At 35.4% G+C, this 17182-nt stretch overlaps 2 protein-coding genes across 4 annotated transcripts in view; both read left to right on the forward strand.

Moving 5' to 3' along the window:
• The window catches only part of LOC139133445 (low-density lipoprotein receptor-related protein 4-like), a 56067-nt gene extending 43783 nt beyond the window's left edge, over positions 1-12284 (forward strand). For both annotated transcript variants that reach the window (XM_070700043.1, XM_070700044.1), the window contains 2 exons: positions 5364-5526; positions 9327-12284. In XM_070700043.1, coding sequence (XP_070556144.1) covers positions 5364-5526; positions 9327-9567 — 404 coding nt within the window. In that variant the 3' untranslated portion in view covers positions 9568-12284. The remainder of the gene's footprint in view (positions 1-5363; positions 5527-9326) is intronic.
• A 4476-nt stretch (positions 12285-16760) lies between these two features.
• Positions 16761-17182, forward strand: part of LOC139133447 (monocarboxylate transporter 13-like) — a 9988-nt gene continuing 9566 nt past the window's right edge. The window contains exon 1 of one of the 2 annotated variants that reach the window (XM_070700045.1): positions 16761-16987. The gene's annotated coding sequence lies outside the window, so the exon portion shown is untranslated. The remainder of the gene's footprint in view (positions 16988-17182) is intronic. The other variant, XM_070700047.1, reaches the window with a different exon arrangement.

A 17182-nucleotide genomic window follows, 5' to 3' on the forward strand; every position in this document is an offset into this window, starting at 1 on the left:
AATAAACAGACACAGGATATAACATTTTTCTTACCGATCTTTATGAAAGGTTTAACTGTTTCTGGGAAAGGACTCCTTGTAAATAAGTAGAAACCAATAAAGTATGGTAAAATTGTAAGAATAGAGAGTCCATATTCTTTTGCAATTGTCCATATTACACTTTCTCTTCTTTAAAAGTAGAGTGATGCCAGAACATCGTGGTGTTCTGAGGCCGATTGGTACTTACACACATATTGATGGATGTGGCTTACTGATTATGAGTTAATTTGCATATTTAATGGAATTCTGCTGTTAGCTCTGTTTCGATACTGAATGCACGAATTTTGATTACACGTCTGCTCTGTATCCATCATACTTAAATCTGTTTTTCATCAGACATCTGCTAAACATCGATCATACTCAGGCCTAGTTTTGTTAAATGTCCTATGAGCACGGAAACGTCATTGTAAGCTTATTTGCTTATTGAATGGTTTTGTAATTAAGCTATTCATCAATACTGAGTTCACTGAATTTGACTGGACCCTGTCATATATTAATCACACACAGGTCTACTTCTATGGTAAGTTTTATGAACAAGAGATTCCAATTGTAGGCCCCTATGGTCTCCTATCAATACTGAGTTGACAGATTTTGATTGAACCATTCTGCCATTCCTTGATCATAGGTCTACTTATTTTGTAAGTTTTTATGAGCACGGTATTCTAATTACAAGTTCGCTTATATATATATATATATATATATATATATATATATATATATATATATATATATATATATGAAGTGAATTTCTATAATGAGGCTATATATCAATATTGGGACACCAATTGTGGGAATACCTCTGCTATATGTTGATCGTACTTAGTTCTAATCATTTTCGACGTTTATGAAAATGAGATTCTAATTTATAGCTCCTGTACATATTTAATGAATTTTTTTAATGAGGCTTTATATAACAATGCCGAGTCCACCGATTTAATTTTGACCTCTGCTAAGTCATAAATAGGTCTAGTTTCGTCGTAAAGGTTATGAGCATGACATAATGATTATTAACTCATTTGAATTTCTGTAATTATGCTATCTTTCAAGACTAAGTTAACTGTTTTCAACAAGACCCTGCTATTAAATAATCATATAAATTCTTGTTTTTATGAACACGAGATTCTTATTACTAACTAATTTCCATATTTAATGAATTGCTGCAATTCGGCTACATACCAAATTGAAATGCACTTAATTTTTATTGAACTTCGGCTATCTGCTGACAATGCCTTCTTTAAATAAAAGTGAAGTACGAAATGAGTACGACATTCTAATTAACAGTTCATTTGTATATTTATTGAAATTCTGTAACAAGGCTGTATGTTAAAACTTAATGCATTTCATTTTATTGAACATCTTGGGTACATTGGTTATATGTAGATTTCTTTATACTCAAAGTTTGATAAGTATAACGTTTCATAATTAACTTTTTACATATCAAATTAATATTTGTAATTCAGCTATGTATTGAGACTAAAAGCACTACAATCCTTCAGAATTTAAGGGTGAATGGATCCAAATTTATTTTAATTTTGCCGAAAGTTTGATCAGTATGACATGCCCATTACTAGCTTAGACGGTTGTTTCTACTTTGATTAGACTTGTATAATACATGTGAAATACTTAGTTATGCTTCTGCTCAAAGTTTAATATGACATACTAATTAATAGCCTATTACATATTTAATATAATATTCCAATCAAGCTATATGTCAATATGTTAAAAGTGAATCTAATGAATTAAATTGGATTTTTAAGGTAAAGAAAATATACAAACAGCAAGTCATATAGGAATTTGATTTGTATCACATTTTATAACAAGCTCCTTTGCATATAAATTACTTGCTTCCTTAGCCATGAACAAAACTGAGTGCGGTGGATTTGATCAGATATCAAAGGTAAATTTTTCGTACGTACTTTTGATTATTCGGAAAATTTGACGAGCTTGACATATGTATTCCATGCGTATATTTCGTAAAGCTTGAAGTTTGATTGGTTTGACATGTCATATATCGTTCATTCACACACTCATAAATGACCCACTTTAGGTAGGCAAAATATAAAAACTGACCACTCTGGACTTGAATAAGTACAACATTGATGAATGACCCGTCTTCATTGCATTAGAAGCATAAAAAAGCATTAAGTGTGTCTTTCATACACAATATGCATCAACACCAATATTTTTTAAAAGTTTTCTTCCTGACCATATTTCATATGCGTTCTTTGTGCGTACGGAGCCCTATTTAGTCTTATTAGGGGCCATTGGAAAACCCTACCCAACCTCTGAAATTTCGGGCTTGTGAGTACCTCCCGAAATTAATAAATTGGGACAAAATATACTATGATTGTCTGATTATTAGGTTTTGTTAATGCTATATAAAGCTATTGGTATTGACTTCAAAACAATAAGTTTACTTTCAAACGTGACCTCAGTGATCTTAAATGTGTACTCTTATAATCTGATGACCAAATGCCTCCATTACACTATCCGACTACTGCACTGAATTGATCTGTCTGAGTTCAAAAGGTTCCATGAAAATCTAATAATGGTACACTTCCACTGTTTTGTCCGACAACTAATATTCAAATTAAAAAAAAATGTTTGACTTCAAAAGTGTCCCAATGATCTCTAAAGTGTCCCTCGATTATTAGACGATATGTTTCCAAAACCTTATAACTATTAGCATCGCATTCAAACTAATTGTTTAACTCAAAAAGTATCCCAAGTGACCTCTACAGTGTCCCTCGCAGATCTGATTATGATACCCTTCCACTGCTTTGTCAAACATAAGTGTCAACTACAATGATACATTTGACTTTGAGAGTATCACCGGTGACCTCTGAAGTGTACCTCTATTATTCTCATGATTATATGCTCCCACTGCCATATTAAACTGCTTTTGTGTAATTGAAGCGATATATTTGACTTCAAAAGTTGTAGTTGACCTCTAAAATGGCTCTTGCTAATCTGTAATATGGTACACTTCTACTGCTTTATTTAACAAAAGTATTTTATTGAAAATATATTTGACTTCAAACGTGTCAATTTAGACCTCTAAATCTAAAGTGTTACATAATAAGTGTGGTGATTATATGTGATTTTATGCTATATCCAAGTACATCTGTTTAATGGAAGCAAAACTTTGACTTCAAAAGAAGACCTTTGAGTTGTCCTTTGATAACCTGATCACCGTACCCTTCCATTGTTTTAACCGTCATATATCATTTTATGTAAAAAATTTTGACCTAAAAAGTTCCTCACGACCTAAAGTGTCCCTTTGTTATTTCATGGTTATAGTTTTCCAGTGCCATGATTTTAAGTAAACTGTTTGACTCCAAAAGCGTCGCAGCCGACCTATAAAGTGTCTCCTGTGCTATCTACCGCTATATCGAAGTACTTCTATTTGATTGAAGAACTTTCATTGTTATGCTTCAAAGGGGTACCATTCTTAAACCACTAGGTAACTGTTAATCCGTTAATTCTGTCACAAGCCTTGCTCTTGCATTTTTATATCTAACTTGATTATCAAATAGCAGTATGACTTCAAAATTGTCCATACAATTTAGAATGCATCATTTTAAATGCAAGAAAGCATTAGTTAAAATTCTTGTTAATTCCGTTAAAGGGGAGGTTCACTAGGGATACTTTTTGCATATGTGCTAGCTTTGTGGTCACTTACCCCGGTAAAGCTATTTTCCTCATTTATAACTCGCGCGACTTTTTACCAAAAAAACGATAAAAATAGTACAGGAATTTGCCCGTAAATTGAATCACGGGATTAAAGCTCCAGGCTTGGAGCTTGCATCACATGATACGCAAGGGACCATCTTCCCATGGGTACGTCATTGTCCACTAACCCACGCTCAAACCAGGCTGTGCATATTTACATAACTTTTGTTTATACTGAGTATCCTTGCATAAACGATGAATCACTTATAATAAACTGTACACTGTCAGATTTTGTGTTGTTACTATTGTGTTGCTGTGAGTGGACAATGCGGGGCCATACCCGTCCGAAGATGGTCCCTTCCGTATCACATGATGCAAGCTCCAAACATAGAGCTTTTTCCCATGATTGAAATTACATGGGCAACTTCCTGTACTATTTTTATCGTTTTTTGTAAAAAATCGCGCGAGTTATAAATGGCGAAAATAGCTTTTCTGGAGTAGGTAAAAATCATCTTTGGTGAACTTCCCCTTTAAGAGTCTTAATTTTGTATTTTACAGCCAACTTAAAGAATTACATAGAACAACTAGGATGTTATGAATGTTTTCAATAACATCTCTATACAGGGTAGGCTTACTTCTGAAAAACACTAACCCTCCTGTTTCCGATCCAGTCTCAATGAATAGCTGATCTGCTTTTACAAGATAATTTCTCGAGCGGTAAAATATTTGCACAGGCAACGATAGCTGCACTAATTAATAGGACAGTTTCGCTGTTACACAGAACTATGGTGAATGCTATGTCATTTTACATGGCCTAATTTTTTCCAAAATTAGCAGGTCATATTGAAGGGTGAAAAAAGAAAGAGGAAGAACAGTTAAATGTATCGTTAACAAGATCAACGGAAAGTAAACAACTCGCAGCAGAGAGAGAGGATCCGGTTTGACAGATAACTGTTTTTAAAATTATGCAGACGTCCACAATGCATAGTCGCAACTCGTTGCAAAACTTGGTTTTGCAAATTATAATGTTCATTCCAAGAATCCGAAGGAATGGGAAGTCATTTATACAGTTGGTGGACTTATAAGCAACCGAAATAGTATTAATCATTTTGATAAACAAGCTAAGATGATGTTATTTGAAAAATAAGGTTTCGAAGAATGCAGAGTGATTTTTTTGGAGTTTTTTATCAGTTACTGTGATGAAGGCTAGGAAGGTCAAACAAACAAGTCTTTAAGGTTAATCAGGAAAATGATAACTTGCACTATAATATTCAGAAAATGCCGGAGAATAAGCGTTTTTAAAAATAATTCATTTCGCCCATATATTCATGTTCAGCTTGCCTTAGTTGGTTAAACTGCAGAAGGTATTCATGTTGTTACTGATAGTGGAAGTTGAATCGCCTCTTAGGTGTCCGGTTGCATTCAGTTTTGCTATATTTCCAAGGGTTGTAGACGGTGAACGATGGTACATAATAGATACAGATTGTCTCTAATATATTTTCTTATGTCCTACTTCAATGCAAGGGGACTCTACCTTGTCAAGCCGAATATGAAAACGTTTCTCGACTGATTTAGCATTCTGGATCCATAGCCAATCATCCTAAAAAATTGTGAAATTCAAATCTTACCCTTCAATTGTGTGTTTCCTACAGGAAAAGAGTCGCAACTGGTAACAGAAGAAGATGCGACGTCGACTGCAAAGGCAGATAGGAATATCAACACAATATCGCCAGAGTCATTTATTGGAGTTGTCGTTGGCATAGCAGTTTTGATAATAGCTACAATCCTTGTAACAATTTTATCACTGTATTGCAGGTAAATACATTCTCTTTCCTGTTGATAATAGAAAAGTATCTTTATCATTTTACAGTAAAATAATCACAATTATACTCATCAATTATCCAACAAAAATAAGTCAAAATTCGTTATTACAAAGTCAATTGCTACAAAGACAGACAGAAAACAGTACAGAACAGACAGCAGAATACCGGTTCACATACAAAGTCACATAAGTGAGAGAAAGATATTTGGACCTCTGCAGCTGGCCAAAGCCAGGAAGAGATGCCAGATGTTCCGCAATTAGTGACCGCATCCTGCCTCACATGTGCAACCGCCATATATATCAATCCGATGTCACTGGTAATTTTTCGAAGGGAGGCATACTTATTTACCACCTAGTGATACCTGCTAAAAAGCGTTTGAATGTAGAGACAATTTTTTCTTTGGTGTATCCTGGTTTAGAAGTTTGTATGGCTCTCTACAAAATAACCATATGCACTGCATGCTCTTACCTATCGAATTAGCTGGGAAATTAATGCCCGATGAGCTGGTGAGAGTGGTATATTACTCATGAGTTTGGGGAATTTATAATTGTAAAAGTTGAAACTCTTGTCATATATCCCAGTAGAAAGCTGACCATTGTAGAAGCCATTTCTGTAGCTTCGTTAATCTCCAATTCTGAAGGATAAATCATACCGAGAAAGTCACTAAATTGGGTAGTTATTCATTGAAATGACATCGTCTATGTATCTGAATGTAGGGTTAAAAGTACAGATACCTTTTTCTACTTGATTAATTTGTGGACAAATTCTGCTTCTTAAGAGTACAGAAATAAGTCTGCAAGCAATGGAGCACAGTTAGTACACATTGAAACTCCTCTTAAGTTCACTATTGGAAGATGTCCTCCAAAATTCAACAAATGGGTTGTCGATGAGGAAAATCAAGCATACTGATAGTATCTTCCTCTGAATAAAATAAAACTAATAAGTAATATTCTGAACACAATATGTAAAATTCTACCCTAATACTACACATTTGTAACGGTTTGAACTGTTTTTTTTTAGAAAAACGCTTGGTAGGTCACGTTTTTCAAGCGCTCTTTCAATTTATTATATGGTATTGTGGTATAGAATGAGGAAATATAAATCATTCGAAATGAATTATGTCAGTATCAGTTTCTGTCTTATTTTTGGTCAATACGAGATCACGAATCAATACGAGATCACGAGGACATACGAGATCACGAGGAAATATAAATCATTCGAAATTAATTATGTCAGTTTTGGTCAATACGAGATCACGAATACAATGCTCACTTACAATCACGAAATTACCCTAGCTAATTAATAAGCCAGTTATACTACTTTCAATCACTAAGTATAGCCTTTGGAAAGAGTGATCGAATATTATGTTATTTCAAGCTCAAGCATCTCAGAACGGCCGTTAATTAGCTCCCTAGAAGCTATGAACTGGAAAAGACGGGGCCCCACGACATTTTCTTTTGCCCCGGGCCCATTGATCCGGTGGGGGGGGGGGGGGTACTTTGTTATTTTTAAGTATCGAGGATCACCATGCTCACAATTACAAAATCAACCTAGCTAAGCCAGTTCTACTAGGTCCATTCACTAAGTATATCCTTAGGAAAGAGTGTCGAAAAGTATGTTATTTCCAGCTCATGCAGCTAAAATGGCCGTTATTTAGCTCCCTAGAAGCTGTTAACTCGAAAGGGTGGTTCACGACAGTTTCTTCGGTCCGGAGCCCGTGAACCCGGACGGAGTTGTTTGTTAAGTTTTTTTTAAATAACACATGAACTCATCATTCCATATAATGTATCATACCTGCCAAGAATTCATATACAGTTTATGACGCACTCTTCCTGCGCGTAACTTTAGCATATCAGAGACATATTAAGATATCTGGTAATTGCAATTTGAAAGACTATTTTGCAAAGCGTTCTTATCATCACAAGATGTAAAATTCATATAATACAAAGCGTGGCTAAACCTGATCCGAAACCATTTTCTCTATCAAACACGATTGGAACTAATTTGGGATTAGTGGATCCAATATTTAATATTTTTCAAATTTATCAAAAACGTTGGCTGCCCAATACCTGAATTCATAGAAATAACGGACAACGCGCTGACCAATAACGTTTATTTATGGGCAAGGGCGAGAGGACAGCCAAAAATAAATTGACAGTGCTTGCCAAGCCCGTTAATTTTAACTTTTCTTTCGCCCGCGCGAGACATATAACAACACAATGCAAAATAAATACTGACCACTAATAGTTAGCCTGTCTATAAAATTGTTGTGCGAGAACTAAGTGTCCCTGCCCGTACATTGTGTTAGGATTCAAGACTTTGTCGCGATTTTAGATAATTTATAAAACAGTACGGAGGATCAGAATCGAACAATAGTATTTCAAAATACTGAACTGATGGGTAAACGAAAGTGCAATTGTTTCAACAATACCTATATCACATGTTTACAATCGCCCATATCAGTCACGATTGTTCTAAAATAATCTTTTTACAAATTACCATAGTCAATTGTTCACCCCATGACACAGAGAAGAAAATAAAACGTAACAACTATACCAATATCTGATTGTTCAGTTTTTTCCACCAACAAATGTCACAAATTTATGATGTAAGGTCTACATTGAATATGGCCAGTAAAACTATTAATTGCAAGTTGACTTTCGCTCTCTGCTATTGTGTCGGTAGGGCAAACTTTTCGATAAAATGTGCTCTTTCATTGTCATATCATTCAATTATTCCAAAATTAAAAAAAACAAGTCAAACCAAAAAAGGGGTCTCTATGGAAAACAAGCGCTTTTTCAACATTTCACAACCGGAACTACTCGAAACAAAGTTATTTAATCATTACGACACATTTTAACATGTGTTGGAGAACGATAAGTTTATCTCGGTTATCCCACGCTCTCTTGAAATTAAACTTTGACCATTATAAAGAATGTTATATAAATACGGGTAATGTCATTCATTTCAATTTATTTTGAGGCTGTGAATGTAAGATCTCTTGGGTACAAATTAGAATATATTTTAAGATTATTCAACGAATATGCTATTTTTCCCCGGAGTGCACCTTTGATCATCTCATTATAATATGATAAAGTGAAATGAAAATAGACAATGTTGTTATTTCGGACACGAAATGTGGACAACAGTTGAGGAGCCTCGGTACACACTCTAAAAGAACGTGTCAGTGCGAGCCACGTGCGTATGTGCATAGTTGATTCCATACAAAATAGGCGCAACGCATCGATTAAAATCATCGAACTTTAATAATTTCATTTGAAAACACCCAAATAAGAAATCGAACAATAGATGTCGTTTTTTCGATCGCTCTCACAAGCTGTTCGTCGGTGATTTTATTGAGCTTAAGCCGACTAAAATTTAGCGATCAAAATTAACCTCATTCTGCCGACTTGTCCGACATGATGGTGTGTCGTCAACTCTCAAGCTGGAATTTCGAAATTATGGCGAGCTCCAGCCAATCAGATGGCTCTATTCGATAATTTCGTACGCATGTGGGCCTATAAATAGCAATAGTGCGTTGATAGATATGCAGCCAATATCGTCAGTTAGATGACTTGCGTGCAATATTGAACTTTGGTTTGAGGCAAAATGACCTGAATCAATACAGAATTATCACTGAAATAATTTACATAGATTATAATTCCACGTAATAATACATAACAATCTATCTGTCTGTCTGTCTGTCTATCTGTCTGCCTCTCTCTCTCTCTCTCTCTCTCTCTCTCTCTCTCTCTCTCTCATATACCTGCTACTTATCCTCTGCCCCTAAAGGCGACATCACAAGGTTTGTTTTGCCGGATCTTCAAATCAGTGTAGTGCATACGTAGGAGACATGGGTCTACCATCAGCACCACCGGCTCCCACGTCACCGAACCAACGTGTTGTACCCGGAGAGGAAGCGACATACTCTACAATCGATGAGGAACTGTCGCTACCCAAGCAGACAACAGGAAACCAGTACGAAACTGACGAGCAACAAATTCATGATTATGTACCCATGCGGTCTTTATGATCACAGAATGGAAGGCATTTGGTAGACTACGCTGTATGAATGCACTCTGCACTGGCAGGCGTTGTTTTTGAACAGTTTAGAAGCGCCAAAACATGAAAAAATTCAATATCCCAATCGACCAATGACCTAGCTTCACTTGACCATAGTTTACGGAAGATGGTTAAATAAAGCTTAAACAAATGTTTGAGGCTGAAACCCTTAACAGAATTAAAGCTTTATCCATCGACTTTCATTTTCGACTTCACAATTTATCAACACGAGCAGCAAAACAAGACTTCTATGTGGACGGTTGAAACTGTTCCCTTCCTTTTCCCGTCATTATATAGTTGAATTGGATAGCGGGTTTTCCCCTTTGAACATCTCTAACTATTAGTAATAAGGTTTCTTAAAGATAATACTTTTTCACTCATTTAACTGAAGAAAATTATTTTCACAAGTTTAACATCATCTTTCACATCAGATAATGTCACTTACTTGCCGATTTCTCATATTTTATTGCATGAATTTATTTTTCATTACTGGTTCTCAAAACCAGTATTGATATCATTGATCTGAAAAAAATTGGGAAAACCTGAAGCTCTTGTAAGTAACATAAATTTTTATTTGAATCGGACTATGTTACAATATTTTAACAGAAAATCCAGTTTTTGTAGAGAAAAGGTTAATTATGGTAATGTATAAAGTACACATTTTGAAGGCGTAAAAACGAAAAAAATTCTGACCTATCAATCTACACATTTTTGATACTAGTAAATATCACTATTATTCAGCAAAATCAGAATTGATAATAATGAAACTTGTCCATCTTACATTTTGTGCAACGAGAATTTACAGCTTTAAAGAGAATAAGATTCTTTAAAGGTTTTCATTGAAAAATCTTCTTATTCGTTTGGACAACAATTATTCTATCTTTGTCGTATATTTTGTAGGAGTTAGATGTTGAATGAAGAGGCCCCTCTATTTCCTGCATGCTTAAAATACTTTTCCCCAATTAACTTGAAGTAAAACAAAATTTGGATTTTGAAATCCCAAGAATTGTTCACTTTGCTTTATCTTAGCTAACTTATCAATTACCCAACGATTGTCAACTTTACCAAACCTCAGCTAACTCAACAATCGTCATATTCATTGAATTTCATAATTATCAGAAGTTCAATTTGGATTTCATTTAGTTGAGTAAATTGATATAAACAGTATATTTTCTTCCCCACAGAATTTAATTCACAGTAGGACATAGCTTGAGTAAACATATGATAATATAATTAAAATTTTTTAAAAGAGCCCCATTTTTACTCAATATTTAAAGCAACTTGAACGTCAATAGTAAAATTGTACCTCCCCTATACAAGATGAATTTCTCTTTACACAACAGGTGTGCATATTGACATGTTTGACCCTTTGCTGAGTTCATAATATATTACGTATACCTCGACTATTTCATCTTTAATATCTGTTTACGGCTTGTCTTATTCTTTCTCTTCTCAACTGCAGATAGTTGTGTTGAATTCCGCTGCAAAGCAGCTGCTTTAAGTCGCAAAGAAGTGCAATGTTCACATCGGAGTTCAAAGCCGATGTCAAAGTTCAAAGTCCATTGTAGGACAATTGTTCTAGAAATTTGAACCATGATTGAATTACGTTTTACACATTAAATGAAGAGCCGGAAGTTTCATTCAATTAAGGTTGCTCAATCTTTGAACCTATGCTTCAGTTGCATCCTTTCCTATGCCTGATGTTATTGTTCCCTCTAAGCAACAAACACGACAATATTTATTGAAAGTCAGTGGTAGAAATTTCTTCAAATAGAAGAGGGTATTACGGGATATCTATACCAAAGGTCATATCCAATACACCGTGAATCGAAGCTGAGTCGAAATATTTTGAAAATGTTCAAATAACAGTAGTTTGTTAATTATTAGGTTGGAGGATTTAAATTAAGAATTTATGCTTTAGTTGAGAAGAGCATTTAATCCTTAGCCCGATGTATACAGTAACAAATTTGGGGAATAATAATAGTGATCATTCTGGCATCTAATGGTGTATGATGAAAGATAAACATTGCCATTTTTTATTTCAAATTGAATGATCATGTTATGCAATAAAATGTACATGTTGTTGATTTTCTGTAAATTTGTATAAGTAGAATTCACTGAAATGTTAAACCGGTGCGTCATTCACAGTGTACGTATGTATGCATATGTATTGACTTGATAGGATGCAGGTTATGCTCCGAGGGTTATCCATTATAATTCTCATATTCAAACTCTGCATTCATCTCGATATTAGCATATGTAAAAAGTTGACTGTCATCTGAAAAAGCTTTCAAAACTTTCAAAAATACCACTGTATGAAATTAAGTTTGTTATAGGTAGTAGGCTAAATTTTAAATGCATATGACACAAACAGACTAAGAATTTCAAAGAGTGCAAATGCATAATGAAGTAGTTGAATACTAAAATGCACGATTAATCAAATTACTTTGGGTGGCTAGGAGGCGATCCCACCGCCAATATGGTATTAAAATTGGGGTTATTTAGCGTCCACTTTGAATGTTTTAAACATAGTTTTCATGAAGTCTTTAAACAATTTTAGACACAAAATGTGTCAGTAGAGAAAAGTAAATTTACCTATGAATAGACAAAAAAAGTTTTTCACCACTTCGTGCAAAGATGTGAATATTAATGCAATAAATAAAAGTGCTCCTTCTGCAAATGTCATGTACTTGGATTTTCTAATTCTTCAAATTTTATGTCATACATAGATTGAAATTCAGGATATTGCTATTCATTGTGGAATGTAGCTTATATTTGGAGGTTATGAACAGATGTATAATATACCTTACTTTGAAAGACAATCAGCACGCTAGAAAATGCGGCGTCCGAGATGGGAGGCGAGCCAAAAATGTAAGGGTCAAGACTTAAAATAGCTGTTTGTGCATTAATTTTTACTTCATATCTGCTGGCAATCTTTCTGATTATTTCAGTCAGCACTGGCGTTCTTTGTTTTTTTTTCAAAGGCAACATCCCGGATTCGTTTTAGATATATATACATATCGTCCAAGCCCCCGAATATCAAATTGTCCACCCCTGAGAAAGACGTTGGCGTGGACACAAACGATGCTCGTATGACAAGTTGTCCATTCCAGACGCTTTACCAATTTACGGGTTTACATCCTGCTTCTCTAACTTTCTCTGGCGAAACATTGAAATAAACACAACATGGAAACCAACATAGAAATCAACGCGATTCAAGGCTATAATGACAAAATGATAAACCACTAACATAATTCTGTAAAGATTCACAGTGGGGTCTCCATTTCCCCCTTATGGCCGTTACACATTTCATATAAGCTTGGGAACTGGACATAAATTACAGGGGGGGGGCGGTGATTTTCGAAACACCGCTGCATCAAAAATAGTGACCCTTCAAAAGTTCTTGCAAAAAAATTAGTGACCCTCCCCCTTATCTGTGCATGAAAATAAGTGACCCTCCCCAGTTACTCAATACCCCCCCCCAACAAACCCGCAATGTGTTCAAGACCTCTCTGACTTGCTATACTTTTGAAGTCCTCTCCCAAAAGGAAGGCAAAATGTGGCTTTGTCCAAAAAATATCAAATCATACGTGTGTGATAATTTATGTAAATGTACTTTGCTGGAAGTGGCAGGTGAAAAGTGCATGCGTGTACAAAAAAATGTAATTTTTAGATTTCATCGATAATGTTGATTCACTATACATGGTAGCCGACTATAAGAAAACTACGAACGTGTATTTTTCAATATATAAAACTAGCAATATCTGTTCATCTATAGATGTTTAATAACTGATATAAATATACTTGATTTGCATGGGTTGTTTACACGTGCTCCTGTGAACAAGATATTTGATTTTGGAATTTCGCTCAAAATGTTGATCAACTATACATGGGTGTCTATGACAAAACTGTAAAAAAAAATTTCACAATTAAAAATATGCACTATTTGTGCATATATGGACCCTGAATAATTGATAAAATTGTACTTGATTAGAAGAGGGTGGTAACATGTGCATCTTTGTACAAGAAATTTGTTTTTGGAATTTCGCATAAAATGTTGATCAATTATGAATTGTTGTCTATTACAAAACTATAATTTTTTAAAAAACAAAACTTGGCAAATCTGTGTATTTATGTATGCTTAATTAATGATATTTATGTTCTTGATTAGACTAGAGTGGTTACAACTCAATGGTTGTGCAAGAAATTTGATTTTGGAATTTCACTGAAATGTCAATTCACTATGCATGGCAGCCTATGATGAATATATGAATATTTTGTTTTCCAATACAAAACTAGGTAAATCTGTGCATTTATGTGCACTACACCTAATTATTAGTATTAATGTTCATGATTAGACTAGAGTGGTGTCAAGTCCATGGTTGTGCAAGAAATTTGATTTTGGAATTTCACTGAAATGTTGATTCACTATGTATGGCAGCCTATGATGAAACTTTGAATATTTTTTCCAATACAAAACTAGGTAAATCTGTGCATTTATGTACACCTAATTATTAGTATTAATGTTCATGATTAGACAAGAGTGGTTTCAAGTCAATGGTTGTTCAAGAAATTTGATTTTGGAATTTCACTGAAATGTCGATTCACTGTGCATGGCAGCCTATGATGAAACTATAAACATCTTTTCCAATACAAAACGAGCTAAATCTGTGCATTTATGTACACCTAATTATTAGTATTAATGTTCATGATTAGACTGGAGTGGTTTCAAGTCCATGGTTGTGCAAGAAATTTGATTTTGGAATTTCACTGAAATGTCGATTCACTATGCATGGCAGCCTATGATGAAACTATGAATATTTTTTTCCAATACAAAACTAGGTAAATCTGTGCATTTATGTACACCTAATTATTAGTATTAATGTTCATGATTAGACTAGAGTGGTTTCAAGTCCATGGTTGTGCAAGAAATTTGATTTTGGAATTTCACCGAAATGTCGATTCACTATACATTGTAGGCTATGAGGAATCTACAAATACCTCATAGGTTATCTGATCCTAAATTGTTATTCAAAAGTTGTTCAACCTGAAGCTTCCTGTTGTTATTGATGACATTTTGCACTATTCTGAATAGTTTAGTATTCTGTCAATGTCCTCAAAAAATAAAAAAATGTACATACAGCTTCATGAACATTTGACACTGACCTATACTCAATGTATTGTCAATGGGAGAATGATATCAAATAAGTGATCTCCCAAATTGTTATTGAAAGCATCAGTAAAGGGGACAGTTTATATGCACAAAAGAGGAGTTAGATAAGTAGAAATCATGACAACTTGAATCAATGTGGCTGCTTAGATCACAAATACATTGTTTATTATACCCTTAAACTTGTACCCGAAGGGCGCACCCAAAATGGAAATGACAGAAAGTGAAAGTGCCAGGAGGCTTTTTTTCTTTTTTCAGTATTCCATATGCTTGGGTTATAGTATAATTTATATTTCAATACGTGCACATGCAATTTCAGCTTTGATGCATAAAAAGGTGACCCTCCCCCATAGGCTTGCACAAAATTTTATGACCCTTCAAAAATGCTTGCGCGAAAAATGGCGACCCACCCCCCAAAAACAACGCCCCCCTGTAATTTGTGTCCAGTCCCTTACTGGGCTATAACTCTCATGCATCAACTGTGGGAACGTGCATTAAATTCAAGAAGCCATGGGAGCGTTTTCGGGACAAATTAGGAATTATCACATTTCCTCTGACTATTCCCCGTCCTCTTGAAAGGCCTGAATTAAGGCAATCTTGAATTTTGCGCGTGTTGTTCGCATAAAGATCAAAGAGACACGTGGTTCTATCGCCAAATTTCAGAATAATCGAGAGCCTGGTCATTCGTACCTATAATTCCGTGACCTATTTTCAATATCAGGAAGGGGATATTCTGTGCAGTAAGTTTTGTTGACTGCACAACAAAGATGTAATTCTTCCTGATTCCTGCTATATGATCATACATTTGGGATTTAAGGAAGATGAAGTATCAACTCGCTTAAAAATCATATTTATTACAGCAATTTAGCAGATAGTAATCGGTCAAACGCTTTTGCGTAGTCTTTTGACAAGTTTGGTATTTAATCGTTAGCAACTTTTGACATAATTGATTTGATAATATGTATGAATAAGCACATTACCATTGCTACGGTAACACTGGGTGGCAAAAGTGTCGGACGACAACTACATCATATAAGACGAGATACCACTGTTTTCTTTATCATGATCTGCAAGAAGCAAGTACCCTCGCCCTCGCTTGAAGAAGGGAACCCGTCTACATTCACTATTTCAGTGTCTAAAATATGCACACTGATGTCGGTGAAAAAGAAATCCAACTCATTGCTTATCCGTATCCAACGTTTAACGCTAGAGTCACCAAGAGCAAGTGTTTTACAGTCTCTTCAACAGGGCCGACCAATCCGCAATCCTTAATCGTCTTTCATTATTGACACAACACGCATTGAATTTCGGTGAATTATAGCGAGTATATTGGGAGTTCAGCTTTACTCTGCCAGTGTTCATTTATCCAGCTGATGCCCAGGGATAAGCACAAACCATCATAGCATTGACAGATGATTTTGAAATTGATTTCTATATCAGCAAAGTTTTCTTGTGTACATGCCGAACGTACCAATTGAGCAGTCACAAAGCTCTGCCTTGCTTTCAACAGGAATGGGAAAGTCAAACAAAAGCATATTATGTCGAATTTCGCTCTCAGGTTTTACTCCTCCAACTAGTAGGACACTCGCGTCGGAATGATCATTTTTAATACGTTATAGGGAAGAGGTCGTCGCAACAGCGATTGTGCGACTTTCTTGTCGACCTGTGTGACTTCATTGTTTACAAACATTGTATTTTAGGCACGATATCTAGATGTATCACGTCAACATAGCCGCAACATTTGACCTTGTTACATTTTGACAAACCTTTCATCAATCTCTGTGCCCTTTGGATACAGCCTTGGTCATATGGGGCCAATACAACCTTTTGAGTGCACTTTCCGACAACTCAACCCCCTAGCATATTTCCAAAAGAAAAAAAAAACATTTACTCTGACAGCATGATTTCCATTATTATACCGTTGCCACCCGCCGTTCTGATTGTAAACGAGACGTAAATACAGAGGACATACAGAGGGCGTACGTCTAGTCGGCGGAAGTCCAAATTTTCCCACATCACATGACAGTCTTCGGAGTAGATGTACTGCGTTACTGACGGGACGCGGGCGACGTAAATATTTCCCGTCGAAGTTCTTTCACAGTCGGCTCCAGGAAAACCCAACCATGTCTGGTATCAGACGAGAAGGGAAACTATAGCTCCGTGGCACGTAGAGTGTACATGTAGGTAAACTTAACCGGCAGAGAACCAGACACAACGTTGCGTAAGTAGAGTCAAGGTTAACCGCTGGAAAAACACATTCAGATACTACAGGGTAGCTTTTTTCTGCTATAGGCAGTACAGTGAATACTGTTTATAACGTCACACCCGACATTCTTTAGAGCCTGAAGCTGATCATAACTCACGTATAGTAGCGCTCAGGATCACATTATAATTATGGTATTCTGATCTAGTGTGA

Source organism: Ptychodera flava, chromosome 5, assembly GCF_041260155.1.
Source record: "Ptychodera flava strain L36383 chromosome 5, AS_Pfla_20210202, whole genome shotgun sequence".
Classification (NCBI taxonomy): Eukaryota; Metazoa; Hemichordata; class Enteropneusta; family Ptychoderidae; genus Ptychodera; species Ptychodera flava.